The sequence below is a fragment of the Erpetoichthys calabaricus genome, chromosome 7 (assembly GCF_900747795.2).
Source record: "Erpetoichthys calabaricus chromosome 7, fErpCal1.3, whole genome shotgun sequence".
Taxonomy (NCBI): Eukaryota; Metazoa; Chordata; class Cladistia; order Polypteriformes; family Polypteridae; genus Erpetoichthys; species Erpetoichthys calabaricus.
This window is the reverse complement of record NC_041400.2, coordinates 153,955,686-153,972,662: the sequence shown is the minus strand read 5'-3', so window position 1 is coordinate 153,972,662 and position 16,977 is coordinate 153,955,686. Positions and strand designations below refer to the sequence as shown.

At 37.0% G+C, this 16,977-nt stretch overlaps 1 protein-coding gene across 1 annotated transcript in view; it reads right to left on the bottom strand.

Moving 5' to 3' along the window:
- fras1 (Fraser extracellular matrix complex subunit 1) overlaps window positions 1-16,977 on the bottom strand; it is a 303,582-nt gene that overhangs the window by 127,163 nt on the left and 159,442 nt on the right. The window contains 2 exon segments of the mRNA XM_028805595.2: window positions 12,322-12,495; window positions 14,097-14,237. Of these exon segments, the coding sequence (XP_028661428.2) occupies window positions 12,322-12,495; window positions 14,097-14,237 (315 nt within the window).

Below are 16,977 nucleotides of genomic sequence, written 5' to 3'. Positions count from 1 at the left end.
AACTAATCCACATGCAGACTTTATTCAATCTGTAGTTTTCCCATTTGTGAACTTGTGAAATTCAGTAATGTAACACATTATCTGACCATATTACTTGTCAAACCCTACTTAATATAAGGGGGCATGTCCATGGTATAACCTTATTTTACAATTTCAAAATGGTCTCAAGGTTATAGAAAATAGTCTGCAATTGCCAATTCAGGAAGCAAAGACAGCATTCTGACACTCCACTAACAGAGAACAATAGAAAAAAAACTAAATTCTTAATTTTTTTGATTTCCTAATGTTGAATAAACACTATAAAAATATTTTTTCTTTTTTGTAATGATTTAGTAATAAACTATTACGAGCTGATTAATATTAGAACTACATTTCCCTTTTAACAGGTTTTACCACAGAATTGCTGTTTTATTGTGTGCCATAAAAAGTGACTAAAAGATTAAGATGCCTGGAATGCTATGCGGTGTTGAAAATTATACCCCAGTGCACATATAATGAGTGTTTCAGCTCACACCTGTGTGAGCAATCAACCTTCCTATGATAAACAATAATCCAGGGAAGCCAATCTCTGTAATTCTGGAGAGCAAACTTGAAAAGATGTACCTTTTATTGTAAGACAGCTAGTGAGCAAGAAGGAGAAAGGTAGTGATCAAATATAGTTATGTATGAAAGTGTGTAAACATTGTGACTTGGAATGCTGGGATAACTAAAATCAGGGGAGACTGCAAAGGCATTAAACAGAAAGGCAGTACATACAGTTAGGTCCATAAATATCTGGACAGAGATAACTTTTTTCTAATTTTGGTTCTGTACGTTACCACAATGAATTTTAAATGAAACAACTCAGACGCAGTTGAAGTGCAGACTTTCAGCTTTAATTCAGTGGGGTGAACAAAACGATTGCATAAAAATGTGAGGCAACTAAAGCATTTTTTTAACACAATCCCTTCATTTCAGGGGCTCAAAAGTAATTGGACAATTGACTCAAAGGCTATTTCATGGGCAGGTGTGGGTAAGTCCATCGTTATGTCATTATCAATTAAGCAGATAAAAGGCCTGGAGTTGATTTGAGGTGTGGTGCTTGCATGTGGAAGATTTTGCTGTGAACAGACAACATGCAGTCAAAGGAGCTCTCCATGCAGGTGAAAGAAGCCATCCTTAAGCTGCGAAAACAGAAAAAACCCATCCAAGAAATTGCTACAATATTACGAGTAGGAAAATCTACAGTTTGGTACATCCTGAGAAAGAAAGCAAGCACTGGTGAACTCAGCAACGCAAAAAGACCTGGACGTCCACGGAAGACAACAGTGGTGGATGATCGCAGAATCATTTCCATGGTGAAGAGAAACCCCTTCACAACAGCCAACCAAGTGAACAACACTTTCCAGGGGGTAGGCGTATCGATATCCAAGTCTACCTTAAAGAGAAGACTGCATGAAAGTAAATACAGAGGGTGCACTGCAAGGTGCAAGCCACTCATAAGCCTCAAGAATAGAAAGGCTAGATTGGACTTTGCTAAAGAATATCTAAAAAAGCCAGCACAGTTCTGGAAAAACATTCTTTGGACAGATGAAACCAAGATCAACCTCTACCAGAATGATGGCAAGAAAAAAGTATGGAGAAGGCGTGGAACAGCTCATTATCCCAAACATACCACATCACCTGTAAAACATGGTGGAGGCAGTGTGATGGCTTGGGCGTGCATGGCTGCCAGTGCTACTGGGACACTAGTGTTTATTGATGATGTGACACAGGACAGAAGCAGCCGAATGAATTCTGAGGTTTTCGGAGACATACTTTCTGCTCAAATCCAGCTAAATGTAGTCAAATTGATTGGGTGGCGTTTCATGATACAGATAGACAATGACCCAAAACATACAGCCAAAGCAACCCTGGAGTTTATTAAAGCAAAGAAGTGGAAAATTCTTGAATGGCCAAGTCAGTCACCTGATCTTAACCCAATTGAGCATGCATTTCACTTGTTGAAGACTAAACTTCAGACAGAAAGGTCCACAAACAAACAGCAACTGAAAGCCGCTGCAGTAAAGGCCCTGCAGAGCATTAAAAAGGAGGAAACCCAGCATCTGGTGATGTCCATGAGTTCAAGACTTCAGGCTGTCATTGCCAGCAAAGGGTTTTCAACCAAGTATTAGAAATTAACATTTTATTTCCAGTTATTTAATTTGTCCAATTACTTTTGAGCCCCTGAAATGAAGGGATTGTGTTAAAAAAATGCTTTAGTTGCCTCACATTTTTATGCAATCGTTTTGTTCACCCCACTGAATTAAAGCTGAAAGTCTGCACTTCAACTGCGTCTGAGTTGTTTCATTTAAAATTCATTGTGGTAATGTACAGAACCAAAATTAGAAAAAAGTTGTCTCTGTCCAAATATTTATGGACCTAACTGTATTTGCAGGAAAGGAAGTAAAAAGGAAAATGGCATGAAATGCTTAATGGGAGTGGAAGGGAGCTAAAAGTGGAATTTGTTTACGGTAATGAAGGAAAGTGAGCATATTGCAGGACTGTAAGAACTGTTTGTAAATGGTTGATAAGCATAGTCCAAATACATGCATCACAGACTGGTAGAGACATGAATTATTTTGTTGTTGTTGTGTGGTGTACTTTAAGGGAGACTACTGTACACAGAGGCAAACAGAGTGAACATGTTGGAACAAGTGCTGACTATGAGGGAGTTCATAAATGCTTTTTTGATGAAATAATGTAAAACAAACTATGTCCAATTGCATTGCAAAGTTGTCAGAAATGCTTAACACAGCTGAAAGTCTTGATGCCGAGTACCCGACGGTTATAATTCTACAGCAAACAAAATAGCAACGGTGCTACCCCTCTAAAATCTACCACAAAGTAGGCCAGAATCCTACCATCCTACTTTATAGGATGACTTTGGCTTTAAGGGTGCAAAAATATATAAGCAATGCCCTAAGAATAATCAAAATGGCCCACAAGGGAGGGGAAACCAGCAACCACCGTCTTGTGCAAAAGAGGCTACAGAAGTAATCTTTATAAAAGAGGAGTTTAATAACTAAGAATAGAGAGAAATAACATTTTCAAAAAGATCAAACAGCAAAAGGTTTGGCCAAAAAAAGGCATAACACAGCAACCGAGTCCCAAAACAAAAAAAACCAACTCAAAATCCTAAGAGAGCAAAATTTCAATAAAACCAAGAAATGGAACACAAAGGTAGTACTCACAAAGACAATTTTCAATTTCACCAAGCACATTTGAAAGAACCGCAAGGAACTCACTTCCCTGCCTGCCTTTATATGCTAAAGGCAGTTCCTTAGCGGTAAGATAAGGGTAGCCCCCTCCTCAAGGGGATCCACCCACAAAACACTAGCATGACAAAACATGATTACACACATTGATACAAACAATGGATAAATAAAATAATACAGACAAATAATAAACAGAAATAACATTAACAGAAAAGATCATAATTATTGAATAAAAAATACACAAAAGACATAAAAAAGAAGCTTAAAAATAAGTCATGGCAGGAACTCTAGATTAAATATTACACAGACTGAACTACACAATATAAATGTAAGGAAAGTGACTATTATTTCAGCTGAAAAAGAACTGTAATGTATCACAGTGTGTACCTTGATAAACAACAGTGAAGGCTGTTAATGGCGCTTGAGGAAAACATTAAAGATCTGATAAACTTCACTGAACCTCAGCTTGATTTCATGTCTGAAATTATCCTCCCAGCTACATAAGTGTGCATTTTAGTGGATTCTGTAGTACATGACATAGTTTGGACTCCAGATCTCAAGAAATTAAAATAGTAGTTTTTAGAAATTACATTAGAAAGAAAACAGTTACTTCAGCAGCTCAGCATTCCTTTTTGGGGAATCATTTACTTAGGGCAACCTTATGATTCATCAGAACTTCATACTTCATCATCTGCAGGTAATCTGTCACACATTTCTGCTATACCTGCTCTTTGCTTAACACCTTAATTTCTAAAATATATAGCAGTATTATAGCCATGTAGAGGCCATTTTCTATTTGTCAAAGCAAAAACTGATTTAAGGAAATGCATTATATCTTTTAAAGCATAAGACTTTTTCATAGTTGTGATAAAGACATTTTTAGCCGTGTGAGAATTTCTAGAAGTTTTGTCCCTTTTTCTGCCTGACAGAAATTTATGGGTCTGTGCTTGGTGAGGTTATCCTTCACTCTTTGGGTAAATGGAATTAACCCAGTATTCTCTTTTGCTTCTTATAATCTCCCCTTAGCTCCTGACAAAGTATGCACTCCCCAATTATCAGATAACCCATTAGTGATAATGCATCTGTACTGGTAGCAATGTCAGTCTTGTTGGATGAGAATTCATGCCTTTGTCCCTGCATGTTTGGAGAGCTTGGTTAGTAATAGACATAAATAATTCCTCAAAAACAGCAGCAATCAGTAATAAGACTATCCATTTCCTTGCAAAGAACTTAATACCCCTGATTAGACTTCCAGTCTCTGCCTCTGAAAAATAACTCCATAGCATGATGCTACCACGATTATGCTTCACTGCTGGAATGGTATTGCACAGGTCATGAGGGGTGCCTGGTTTTCTCTAAACACGATGCTAACCTTGGGTTCAGTTTAAACTGGAGAAATAGTGTTTCTCACAGCCCTTAGATGCCTTTTCTGCAAAATCTCAGCAACTACAACAATAACAATTTATTTTTGTATGGCTCACAGTCACACAAGTAATGCCACAATGGGCTTTAATATGCCTTGTTTATTTAAAGAACCCCATACCCCAGCTTGACTCTCTAAGAAGACAAAAAAAGGAGTACAAATCTTGGGAAAGTCAATTCATAGAGAGACCCCGTTTCAGGTAGGTTGGGGGTGAAAAAGATTTCAAAAAATGGGGAAAATACAATACACAAACAAGAACACCAGTAATTCTCTTCACAGAGATAGATGGCCAATTTATCATTTCCACCTCAGAAACACAATACAAGCTACTTTGTTTTCGCACAGCGTTCCCCACTAAATCGAAGAATAGATATATCGCTCACTAAATACAGAATTATTAAATATAAGAAAAATGAAGAATAAAGATTTATTAAAATACGTTAAAAACAAAGTAGAAGCTAATTAACATAAATGAAAAGCAACAATATCTGCCCATCAGCTAATTTTAACACAATGACTACATTGTAGAAATTGAGTCAGACAAGCCAGACACAGTCAGAGTGCTGGAGACCTCAGCTAACAAGCCACCTCCCTTCTATTGGCCATTCTACAGCTGAGTCAGTGCTAGGCTGGCCAATCTGATGAAAAGACCCTTCTACCTAATTATTCCTGTGCTACATTATCTGAGATTACTTTTTCAAGGGCATGCAAACAACTTGGTAGTAGAGCAGTGGCACCAAGTGCCACATGAGGATACTAAGAAGAGAAATAGAATAGTGGAAGATTAGTAACAATTTATAAATATCATATTACTTATATTTTAATATTAATGACTAACACCAGAGATGCAGTATGCACAGCTATTCTGCAGCTCTACTCAGAGTCTTCAACCTGGACTGAAGGGGCATCACTTATAGTAGCAGGCAAACCATTCCACAGCTTCAGGGCCCTGTAGTTAAAGCTCGACTTCCCACTGTTATTTTGTTAATCCTTGGAATCATAAGCAGGCTGGTATCTTGAGATCTTAATGTGAGGTATGTTTTGTAAGCAATGATAACTTCAGATAAGTAAGTAGAGCCATTTGAGACTTTATATGTTAAAAGGTGGATTTTAAATCTGCCCCTAACCAGTATAAGAACTTAAGAACTGAAGTAATCTGTTCATACTTTCTTGTTTTAGTGATAATTCAGCATTATATAGTACGATTTGTACAGCCAGTGAACACTACATTGCAGTAGTCAATCCTACTGGAAATAAATGCATGAATTAATTTCTCTGTCTCCTGCATATTTAGAAAACACCCTAAGTTCCCAACATTATTAAGAGGAAAAAGCATGCTTTAGATCATTTTGTAATGGGTGCTTTAAACGACATGCTATTGTTAAAGATAATGCCTAGATTGTGGGTTGATTCATTAAAGCTAATGGTAATTCCAAAAGAGTTAAGCAAAGACAAAATATTGCTGCAATCAGCATCATTCCCTCTAATAATTAACTCATCTATTTAATCTGTGTTCAAAGACAAGTAGTTTTCATCCATCCACTCCTTTAACTAACATATCTAATTAAGGACAGCATACAAGAGATGGTCTAAAAACAAGGTATAACTGGGTATTATCTGCATACAAGTGAAAATTAATGTTACAGTATGTTTTCTAGTGATAGTTCCCAGTTGGAAGCATGTAAAGTCAAAACAGTAAAGGTCTCAGTACTGATCCCTGTGGGACACCACTTCTATGTATAATGATGGTGTACTGTCAGCACATTTTTGTATGTACTAGAATCAATTTGATAAATAAGAAACTAAACTAGGCAATGATGGCACCCATGAGCCCAATGTCATTTTCCAGCCTGTGTAGAAAAATAGAATAGTCACTGGTATCAAACGCTGCACTTAAATCTGACAACATAATTACAACGGAATTTCCTTCATCAGAGAATATTAGAATGCTGTTTACAATACATTTTAGTGTGGCTTCTGTTCTGTGACCAGTGCAGAAGCCAGACTGGAATTTCTCAAATAATTTGTTTTTTGTGTAAGATGACACTGAAGTTGATCGGCAAAAACGTTTTCAAGTATTTCATAGAGAAACTGTATTTGAAATGGGTCTATTATTATTAAGTGTATGTGGGTCTAGGTCTGACTTTTTAAGCAATGGTTTGATAACTGACATTTTTAGTGCATCAGGAACTGCAGCATTCAGTAATGAGCAATTGATAATGCTAAGAATTGGTGCTGCGGGAACATCCATTGAGCTTTTTACTAGTTTTGTTGGCACAGGACTTAAGGAACAAGCAGTAGGTCTCATTAAAGATGCTCATAAAGTCGGTACTATCTGTTGGTATTTTGAACTGTTGTTCTTAATCCCCATTTGTTAGATTAGCTACTGTTATAAACAGTACAAGAAGGGGCTTTCAAGAGAGTTTTTTATATTTTTTAACACTCTCTGTACATGGAAATCAAAAGGCCACAGATTTGATGCTCTCCATCTATACTCCAGTTGTCAACACTCTAACATAGGTGCCTGCGTGCCCTCATTAAACCAGGGTGAGTTTCTATGCTCTTTAATCACTTTTGTTTTTAAGGGGAACTGCTGTAACCACTTCATCATATTTGAAGTTAGCTGATCTAAATTGTTTTCCACGATTTATAATTGATTTATTTAAAATATCTACAGACTTTGAAGCAGAGTTGCAATCTAGTTTTCGCACTGCTTTTGTTTTTGTGAATATATTGGTACAGTCAGAACCAAACTGAATGTAATTAAGTAGTGATCAGAAATAACTTAATCTAATGGAGTAGTATTTAAATTTTAAATTTCAGCTCTCTAAGTTATGTTTAGATCTAATGTATGGTTATGTTATGATTATGAGTTGGACCATTGACAATCTGACAAAATCCTACTGAATTTAACTAATGAGTAGAACAGTTGTTGAAAGTGTCAGTTTCAACATCAATGTGTACATTAAAATTCCCCATGAAGACTACACACTCATAATTTATAGCTAAATAGCTGCCAAACTCCGTCATGAACTTTGAATACGGCCCTAGTGGTCTGCAGACTAGCACTATAATTGTGCAGGAAGCTGTTTTAATATTTAACACGAGTGCACTGAAGGATGTAAATTTGCCTACATTTTTAGAAGCGGTTTGTATTTTTTTGTCACAATGAATTATTCCACGGACACCTCCTTGACCAGTATCTCTAGATTTATGAAGGAATGTGCATCCGTTTGGTGTTGCCTCCGCTACGGGAATAGTGTCAGATTTACAGTCTGGTTTCAGTGAGAAAACACTATTTAAATTTAGCATTTAATATAATTTACCAAAGTAGCTTTATTTCTAAAAGAGCAAATGTTTAATAAGCAACATTTAAAACTGAAAATATGTTTCTGAACTGATGATATATCTTTAGTTTTAATTTGAGTTAGGTTACTATTACAGATACCATTAGTGGAGGATCTGATTTTATCTCTTAGTCTATTCATACTCTTTAAATTACTTGATTGCCAAAAAGTAAAGTTTGCATGACTAACTTAATAAGATTCCCCATAAATGGGATTCTGGGAAACAGCTACAGGACAGAAACAGGTTGGATAAACACCACCCTGTGATTTAAGATCACAAGACTGCAAACTAGATGGAGCTTTGATCAGTTATAGCCAGGCAGTTCTGCTGCCATACCTTGGGATAAAACAAAATATCCCCTCCAGTTAGGATGAAGACGATCTCTCCTGAAAAACCTAAGCCTTTCCAAAAAATAATTCCAATTGTTTAAAAAGGCTATGCCTTTATTTGCACACCAGGTCTATAACCAGCAGTGATAGGGATACAATCTGTTATAAATCCTATTCACTCTATATAATTTTTCCAGACACAATTACAATACAGCATTTTCTTTTCACTTTTGTGCATAGAGAAGTGAAGTTCCCCTTTAATACTTAAGATTGCTGTAAATAAATAGTGCAGACATGCAACAAAAAGGTAAATACTTTATTATCGGGCAGAAGGTCCAATTTACACTCTGTGTCAGATATCGTCACCCCTGAGAGTCATTTAAAATTAACTACTGAATTAATATAGTTTGAAATTCTAACATACCGCATATGGAGTCGCCAATTATGAGCAGTTTAATATTCCCAGTCTCCACAATTGGGGACCTGAATGGTGAGGGACTAAATTTTTACTTCTTATAACCCCGTCTTAGTTTTGATGCAGATTCTGGCCACACACACACACTATAGTAGGAACTGGAGAAACTGAAGCCAAATCATATGTAGCCGAGTTGTCCAAGGAAACAATGCAAATACTATTTGGTTTTGGTTTGCCTTATCACTGTCATATTCCTAAAGCAGTCATCCAAAGCGTGTATTTTCCCAATCAACTCTAAAGTAGCTAAGCATTTTTGGCAGGTGAAGCTGACTGTATTGTCAGCCAGAAATCCTGAACTGTACATGCTGCAAGACACAATATATAAATGTGCCCTCAATGGGCAGAGAATAGATGGAACTTACGTTTAGCACCAAGTTCATCTTTATCCCTGTCTGCAGTAGCTTCAGTACTTTGAGTTCAACTAGATTGCTATGAGACTGCTGGCTTTCATAGGGCCATGGTGGAGTGTTGCACTGATGGCTGTCCTTCTGGAACTTTCTCCGATTTCCATACAGTTTCTCTGGAGCTCAGCCAGAGTGACCATCAGGTTCTTGGTCACCTCTCTTGCCATGGCCCTTCTCCCATGGTTGTTCAGTTTTGCTGGGTGGCCAGCTCTAGGAAGACTTCTTCTATTTAAGAATTATGAAGAAAACTGTGCATTTGGGAACCTTCAACACAATACCGTCTCTAAGCTCTGACAGCAATGCTTTTGACCTCATGGCTTGGTTTTTGCTCCAATATACATTATCAACTGTGAGACCTACTAAAAATAGGTGTGTGCCCTTCCTAACCATATCTAACCATACAGTGGTGTGAAAAACTATTTGCCCCCTTCCTGATTTCTTATTCTTTTGCATGTTTGTCACACAAAATGTTTCTGATCATCAAACACATTTAACCATTAGTCAAATATAACACAAGTAAACACAAAATGCAGTTTGTAAATGGTGGTTTTTATTATTTAGGGAGAAAAAAAAATCCAAACCTACATGGCCCTGTGTGAAAAAGTAATTGCCCCCTGAACCTAATAACTGGTTGGGCCACCCTTAGCAGCAATAACTGCAATTAAGCATTTGCGATAACTTGCAATGAGTCTTTTACAGCGCTCTAGAGGAATTTTGGCCCACTCATCTTTGCAAAATTGTTGTAATTCAGCTTTATTTGAGGGTTTTCTAGCATGAACCGCCTTTTTAAGGTCATGCCATAGCATCTCAATTGGATTCAGGTCAGGACTTTGACTAGGCCACTCCAAAGTCTTCATTTTGTTTTTCTTCAGCCATTCAGAGGTGGATTTGCTGGTGTGTTTTGGGTCATTGTCCTGTTGCAGCACCCAAGATCGCTTCAGCTTGAGTTGACGAACAGATGGCTGGACATTCTCCTTCAGGATTTTTTGGTAGACAGTAGAATTCATGGTTCCATCTATCACAGCAAGCCTTCCAGGTCCTGAAGCAGCAAAACAACCCCAGACCATCACACTACCACCACCATATTTTACTGTTGGTATGATGTTCTTTTTCTGAAATGCTGTGTTCCTTTTACGCCAGATGTAACGGGACATTTGCCTTCCAAAAAGTTCAACTTTTGACTCATCAGTCCACAAGGTATTTTCCCAAAAGTCTTGGCAATCATTGAGATGTTTCTTAGCAAAATTGAGACGAGCCCTAATGTTCTTTTTGCTTAACAGTGGTTTGCGTCTTGGAAATCTGCCATGCAGGCCGTTTTTGCCCAGTCTCTTTCTTATGGTGGAGTCGTGAACACTGACCTTAATTGAGGCAAGTGAGGCCTGCAGTTCTTTAGACGTTGTCCTGGGGTCTTTTGTGACCTCTCGGATGAGTCGTCTCTGCGCTCTTGGGGTAATTTTGGTCGGTCGGCCACTCCTGGGAAGGTTCACCACTGTTCCATGTTTTTGCCATTTGTGGATAATGGCTCTCACTGTGGTTCGCTGGAGTCCCAAAGCTTTAGAAATGGCTTTATAACCTTTACCAGACTGATAGATCTCAATTACTTCTGTTCTCATTTGTTCCTGAATTTCTTTGGATCTTGGCACGATGTCTAGCTTTTGAGGTGCTTTTGGTCTACTTCTCTGTGTCAGGCAGCTCCTATTTAAGTGATTTCTTGATTGAAACAGGTGTGGCAGTAATCAGGCCTGGGGGTGGCTACGGAAATTGAACTCAGGTGTGATACACCACAGTTAGGTTATTTTTTAACAAGGGGGCAATTACTTTTTCACACAGGGCCATGTAGGTTTGGATTTTTTTTCTCCCTAAATAATAAACACCATCATTTAAAAACTGCATTTTGTGATTACTTGTGTTATATTTGACTAATGGTTAAATGTGTTTGATGATCAGAAACATTTTGTGTGACAAACATGCAAAAGAGTAAGAAATCAGGAAGGGGGCAAATAGTTTTTCACACCACTGTATCTATCATAGAAACATCTCAATAATGCTCAAGAGAATGTGATACACCTGAGCCAAATTTCAAGTGTTATAGCAAAGGTTATGAATACTTGTTTTGCTTTGACATTCTAGAGTATTTAGTGTTGCTTGATTTAAGGGAAAAAATGAATTTAAGTGATTTAGTAAAAGGCTGCAAAACAGCAAAAAGGTAGCAAAAATGAAAATAATAAAGGGGTCTAAATACTCTGAATCCACTATAGCTAAACATAACAATTAAAGCTAGTCTACATATTATAAAAAATAGCAATCACACTGTTTCAGTTTTATCTGTATTGTTCCTGAAAACAGCACACAATCCTGCTTTTCCATATCTAAAAACAAATTCTGTAGACTATTACTTCCAACAAATTGAACTCATTTCCATTGTTCACATACTGTACATCAAAAATGAGTTTATGAAGATGGCTGAAGAAGAGCACAGTGGTTTTACTGTACATAATAGCAGAAAACTCTAAGCCAGGAAATAGGAAACATTTCAAATGTTCATATGTTTAAATGTTTAAATATTCATTTAAATAAGGTGGAAAAAATTAAAATGACTACACAAGCAACACCATATTTGTTAACAACAGTTAAAAGTCTTTTTCACATAAATATAGTGTTGTTGGTCACTGGCTTGTTCAGTGCATTTGCTATATGATGGCTTCTGAGACAGGTTTTATTTACTTTCTCTATGTGGGAAATAAACTTCTATGAGAAACATTAATCCTACAAAAATACAAAATATGATGCATGTATTAATTTATTTCACGATTTACTTAATCCAGTTTAAAGCCATAAAGAGTAGAATGAGGAATCAGGCTACTGCAGGACAAATTCATGGACATCCACATGTACAATGGGCACCTGAAGAAGCCAGTCAAACTAATATAACCAGAGAAAGGTTCACACTCAAACAGTGAGAGTATGCAAACAGCCAAAAGGAACTCTAGAACAATGTCACATTTCCTAAGGCAACACTCTTTTTAATGTAATCTGGCACAGAGATCTACCACCTCTAAAACAACACTAAATACTAATACATACAAGGAATAATCAAAATTCATACCTTTGCATAAATTATCAGTGTCCAGGTAGAAATGATCTTTACATTTGGGCAGACAAATCCCATGAAATTTTCCATTTTGCTCTTTGGAAGGATGCAAAACTTCTGCTGTTTTCTTGCACTGTGTACAGTCTGAATATTCAGAACCAACACAGGAGCGACATGACTGATGACAAGCTTAAAAAAAAAAAGATATATGTATAATATATATAATTTCTATATATATAAAATCCAACATCTGTGTCTGTATATCTGTCCACTTTTCATGAGAGGACTTCTTAACAGATTTAGATCGGGTTTTTTTTCTATAATTTGCTTCAACATTCCGGTGGATTTTGCGTCTTCTCTCATTACACTCTGTATCATAGTTCACTTCCGGGCCAATTTATTTACGTGAATCCGAGAGACATATAGCCAGCCGAGGTGAGGGGGGTGGGGCCCTCCTCACTCATGCACCTTCATAATTTGCTTGAACATTCAGGTTGATTTTGCGACTTCTCTCATCACAAAAGAATTATAGTTTGCTCGCAGGAGCAATATATTCACACTAATCCGAGACAGAGGCTGCTGTCCAAGGGGAGGAGGAAGCCTTATGTCTGGAGTAATAGTTGGGCGGGGCCCTCCTCACTGTCCTGTTTCACTACTACGTGGATGGAGTCACGGGAGACGGCTAGTATAATATATATTTATATAGTGAGACCCCAGTGCCAAAACGGTAGTGATGTGTCTGTCGAGGGTTGTTCGCCTGCCTGCAAGGCAACAGTAGGTTCACCACACTACTGAAGCAACTACGAGTTTGCAGCCTTGCCGTGTAACACGTCCGTTGGCTGAAAGATGATACAGGGAACACTCTAATCTGGCCACTGACCTGGCACCTCTTTTCTTTTCTGTCTCCTCCCTTCCAGGATGACCTGATCCCAACCATAGAGCCACAGCTGCTGGAACGACCTGACAAGTAGGACAATCTGTTCCAGAACTGAAGAAGGGAGCCAAATAAATATGAATAAAGTTGGTTTTCCTGAAGCCCTTGGACTCAGCCTCGTATTTTATATATATATATATATATATATATATATATATATATATATATATATATATATATATATATATATATATATATATATATATTATATACATATATATATATATATTATATACATACATATATACATACATACACAGTGTGGAAACCTGGGCTGCCCCAACCTCGACACAGACATGGAGAGATGTAGGTGCATCACACAACACTCTTTCTTTTCCTCACTCCCCAGAGCACAGCACATTACAGCACCAACATAGCATCTTTCTTTCCTTCCTTTTGTATGTCATTCTGCCTTCACTCCTCCTCACAAGCTTTGTCCATCTTCCTCCTGACTCTGACTCTGCCTCCCTGAAAGGAGTGAGGTGGCTCCTTTTATGCAGCTCCTGGGAGTGTTCCAGGTGGCTCATCAGCTTTACATTGAATCACCCCCAGATGTGAATGAAATTCAATGTAGGACTCTGCAGCTCCCCCAGAATCCAAACAGGGCTGTACCAAATTCCAAATCCCAGCATGCCCTATGGGAATCCGTGGTGCCTCAGCTGCCCAGGAGGGCTGCCCTCTAGCGTCCCAGGGAAGGTAGTGCCCTATGGATACTCTGTACCCGAGTCCTTCCATCCCGCTTGCGCCCCGGCTGGGTAATGGCCATAGCAGTCCGTCACTATATATATATACATACATACATTAGTAAGGACATTTTTCATATGCACAATTTATTTTACTTCAAAACAATTCTTACATTTGCAAAGTCCATGTTGAGAGAACAGGCCTTCTCCACAAAACTGTAGACACTGACTGTGGAGTAACACTAATGATGCAGAGCATGAAGTACATTCAGCAGCAGAGGGTCCAGTGCATGCAGAACATGAACTGTGGCAGTCTAAGAGGAAAAAGCAAAAAGTATCAGGTCAGTAATGTTTTTTTTATTTGAAATAAGAATTTAAGTAAAATACTTTCACAACTAAATGTTTTAAGAATTCAACTTTTTTTTAAAAGCAAATAAAGTTTAGCTTTGAAGAGAGCCAGAGCACAAGGTAAGAACCAAGCAAGGATGGAACACCAAAAGAGAAAAAAAAAACCCAAGCTAGTAAGCTGGTGCATGTTTTCTACTAAATAAAATGACCTTATGTATTTCAATACAATTTTGTTTATCATTTTGCTAAAGAGTGGTGTCATCTTGCATGCTGGTTAGACATGTAAGTAAAAATGTACCTCTACTCTGAACAATGTGATACTACTACTACTACTACTACTACTACTACTACTACTACTACTACTACTAATAATAATAATAATAATAAAACAACATGTCCAATCTATACAAGTTGTATATTCAGAACAAAAAAGCTTGAATATGGGACAAAAGTAAATGAAATGCTAAAGTCTTCAGAAGTAGATATTTTAAGTAAGTAAGAAAGAAAAAAACAAGGTACATGGTAATCTCCTATACATCTGTTCCAAATTAGCATACTCACTATCAAAACCACCTTCATTCTTAATAGACCAATTTAATACTGACAATTAACATACATTCATGTTTTACAGAAGTAAGTGAAAACTCAAATATTTTGAGAAAATCCAAACCTCACACAAAATGAATGTGCTCTGAATAAAACCTGACTCCTAGAACTTGTGAGTAGTAGTACTGACCATGGTAAATTAGTAAACAAAAGTAATTGAATGCCTAAGTCTTTATTAAAGACATGAGCAGATAAAATCATAAATTATTCTATCTCAGACCACACTGACAAAAATGACAGTAAAATACAGCATTTCATACTGCAACTGATGCCCAAGCTGTCAAAAAATAAGCCAAAAATATAGCTGTGATAAGCTAAAGTAACAAGCTTTCAATAATAACCACGACACTTTCTTTCTTATGATGGAGTGCAAGCATAAAATTTCTGTATGCCAGAATTCAAAACCGGGCTAAGGTAGGGCTCTTTTTTTAGATGATAGTACTCTAAAGGACAGGTGCAGCAGAAAATGTTAAACAACTGAAGAAAAAAAATGGCTACAAATTTAAATTTAGTTTTGAACATTTATTAAACCCTTAAAATAAAGAATAAAACAATATCTAATTTTTTAATCCATTCAGCTATTTGTCACTTGAACTTAAGCAAAAACCTAATTCCATCAAGCACTGCAAACGTTACAAGCTTGAATCCTTCTGCATATACCACAAAGGACCGCTTTGTTGCTGCATAAACCCCTAAACAAATAGTGATTATGTTAACAATTAAATTAGGAGATGTGTTTTTTTTCTTCACCATGAACACTAACTAGATGAAAAGAAAAAGAAAAAAGAGGGATAGTTCTTTATCTTTAACATTTGCATGCTGTATCTTGATGTGTTCTGCAAGCTTCATGCATTCATCTCAGGATGACACAGGAGTACAATAAACATGCATGCTCCTATAGATACATTTATACCCAAATCGAACAAGAAAGATATGCAAGTTAGAAAAGCTATGCCGAGAGCAGACTTCTCTGTTATACCGTCTAATATATTAACACAAAAAATCTTATTACTGTATGCCTTTCAATTAGCATTCCAATTAAATCTGAAGGAAGAAACTTATGGGCTATAGATTTACCCCAGAAACACATATACTAATTAATTAGCTGGATTCATCCTGGCTACAAGTAGTCTCAAAACCCATCATTAATTAATTAATGTTTTCCTGTATTGCTCATTTGTCTATTGTGCTTGCATTTGTTGCTCTTTGTGATTTTTTAAATTGTAATTTGGCTATATTTTTATCATTATTCATGGATGATGATAATAGCAAGGGTGCCACTTTACAGCATTTGGTGTCTAACATGCTATGTGTTTGCCTGTCATTAGACACACATGTCATGTCACCCATAAAAGATGGAAGTGCATATCTTTTGGTGTCTGAAGTTTAATTAAAGTAAAGGCCTTGGCAAGAGACTTAGCATTGATTAACTAAAAGAAACTTAGGAAAAAGATTTTGCTTTTGAATCTCATTTTGCATGAACTGAGTTTGGTTTAGTTCTACTGATTTAGATTCATTATATGGCTTTGTGTATTGATCTCTGTTTTCTACACTGAGAATTCTTCAGATTTACCCTCAAATAAAGACCTCTCAATATCTCTGCCACTTACAAAAGTAACTAGTCAAACAAGTTGCTCCATCCAACCTAGTAAATATGCCATAAAACAGTAATGATACTTTATTGTTGCCTGGATCCTTTTATCTCAAGAGAAAGTGATTGACGCTTTGTCACAAAGTCTTTGGGGCTTGTGGAGAGATTTCACTGGCACATGCTGAAGGAGAGTATAATTTGTGTTAAAATTTTCTGGAATTTGTTTATTTGTACAATAAAATGGTTGGCTGTACTGTAGTTACAGTCTTTGAGTTTCAAGGCAGTGATCCTCTTTTGCTAGCATAAAATATGTCTGTTGAGTGCCAGTAATCAGTTAAATCTTTTTCTTTAGCGAGATGAAAGTGTTGCCTATATGTACAGTCCCTTCTAATTGTGCACTCTGCTGTCTTTTAACAATCCTGGACCATATGTGGCATTCATGTAAAGCTCCATTACAGATTTTCTTCCGCTGCTAAGGTCTGGCACTAGGATTCCTGTGGGAATAATGG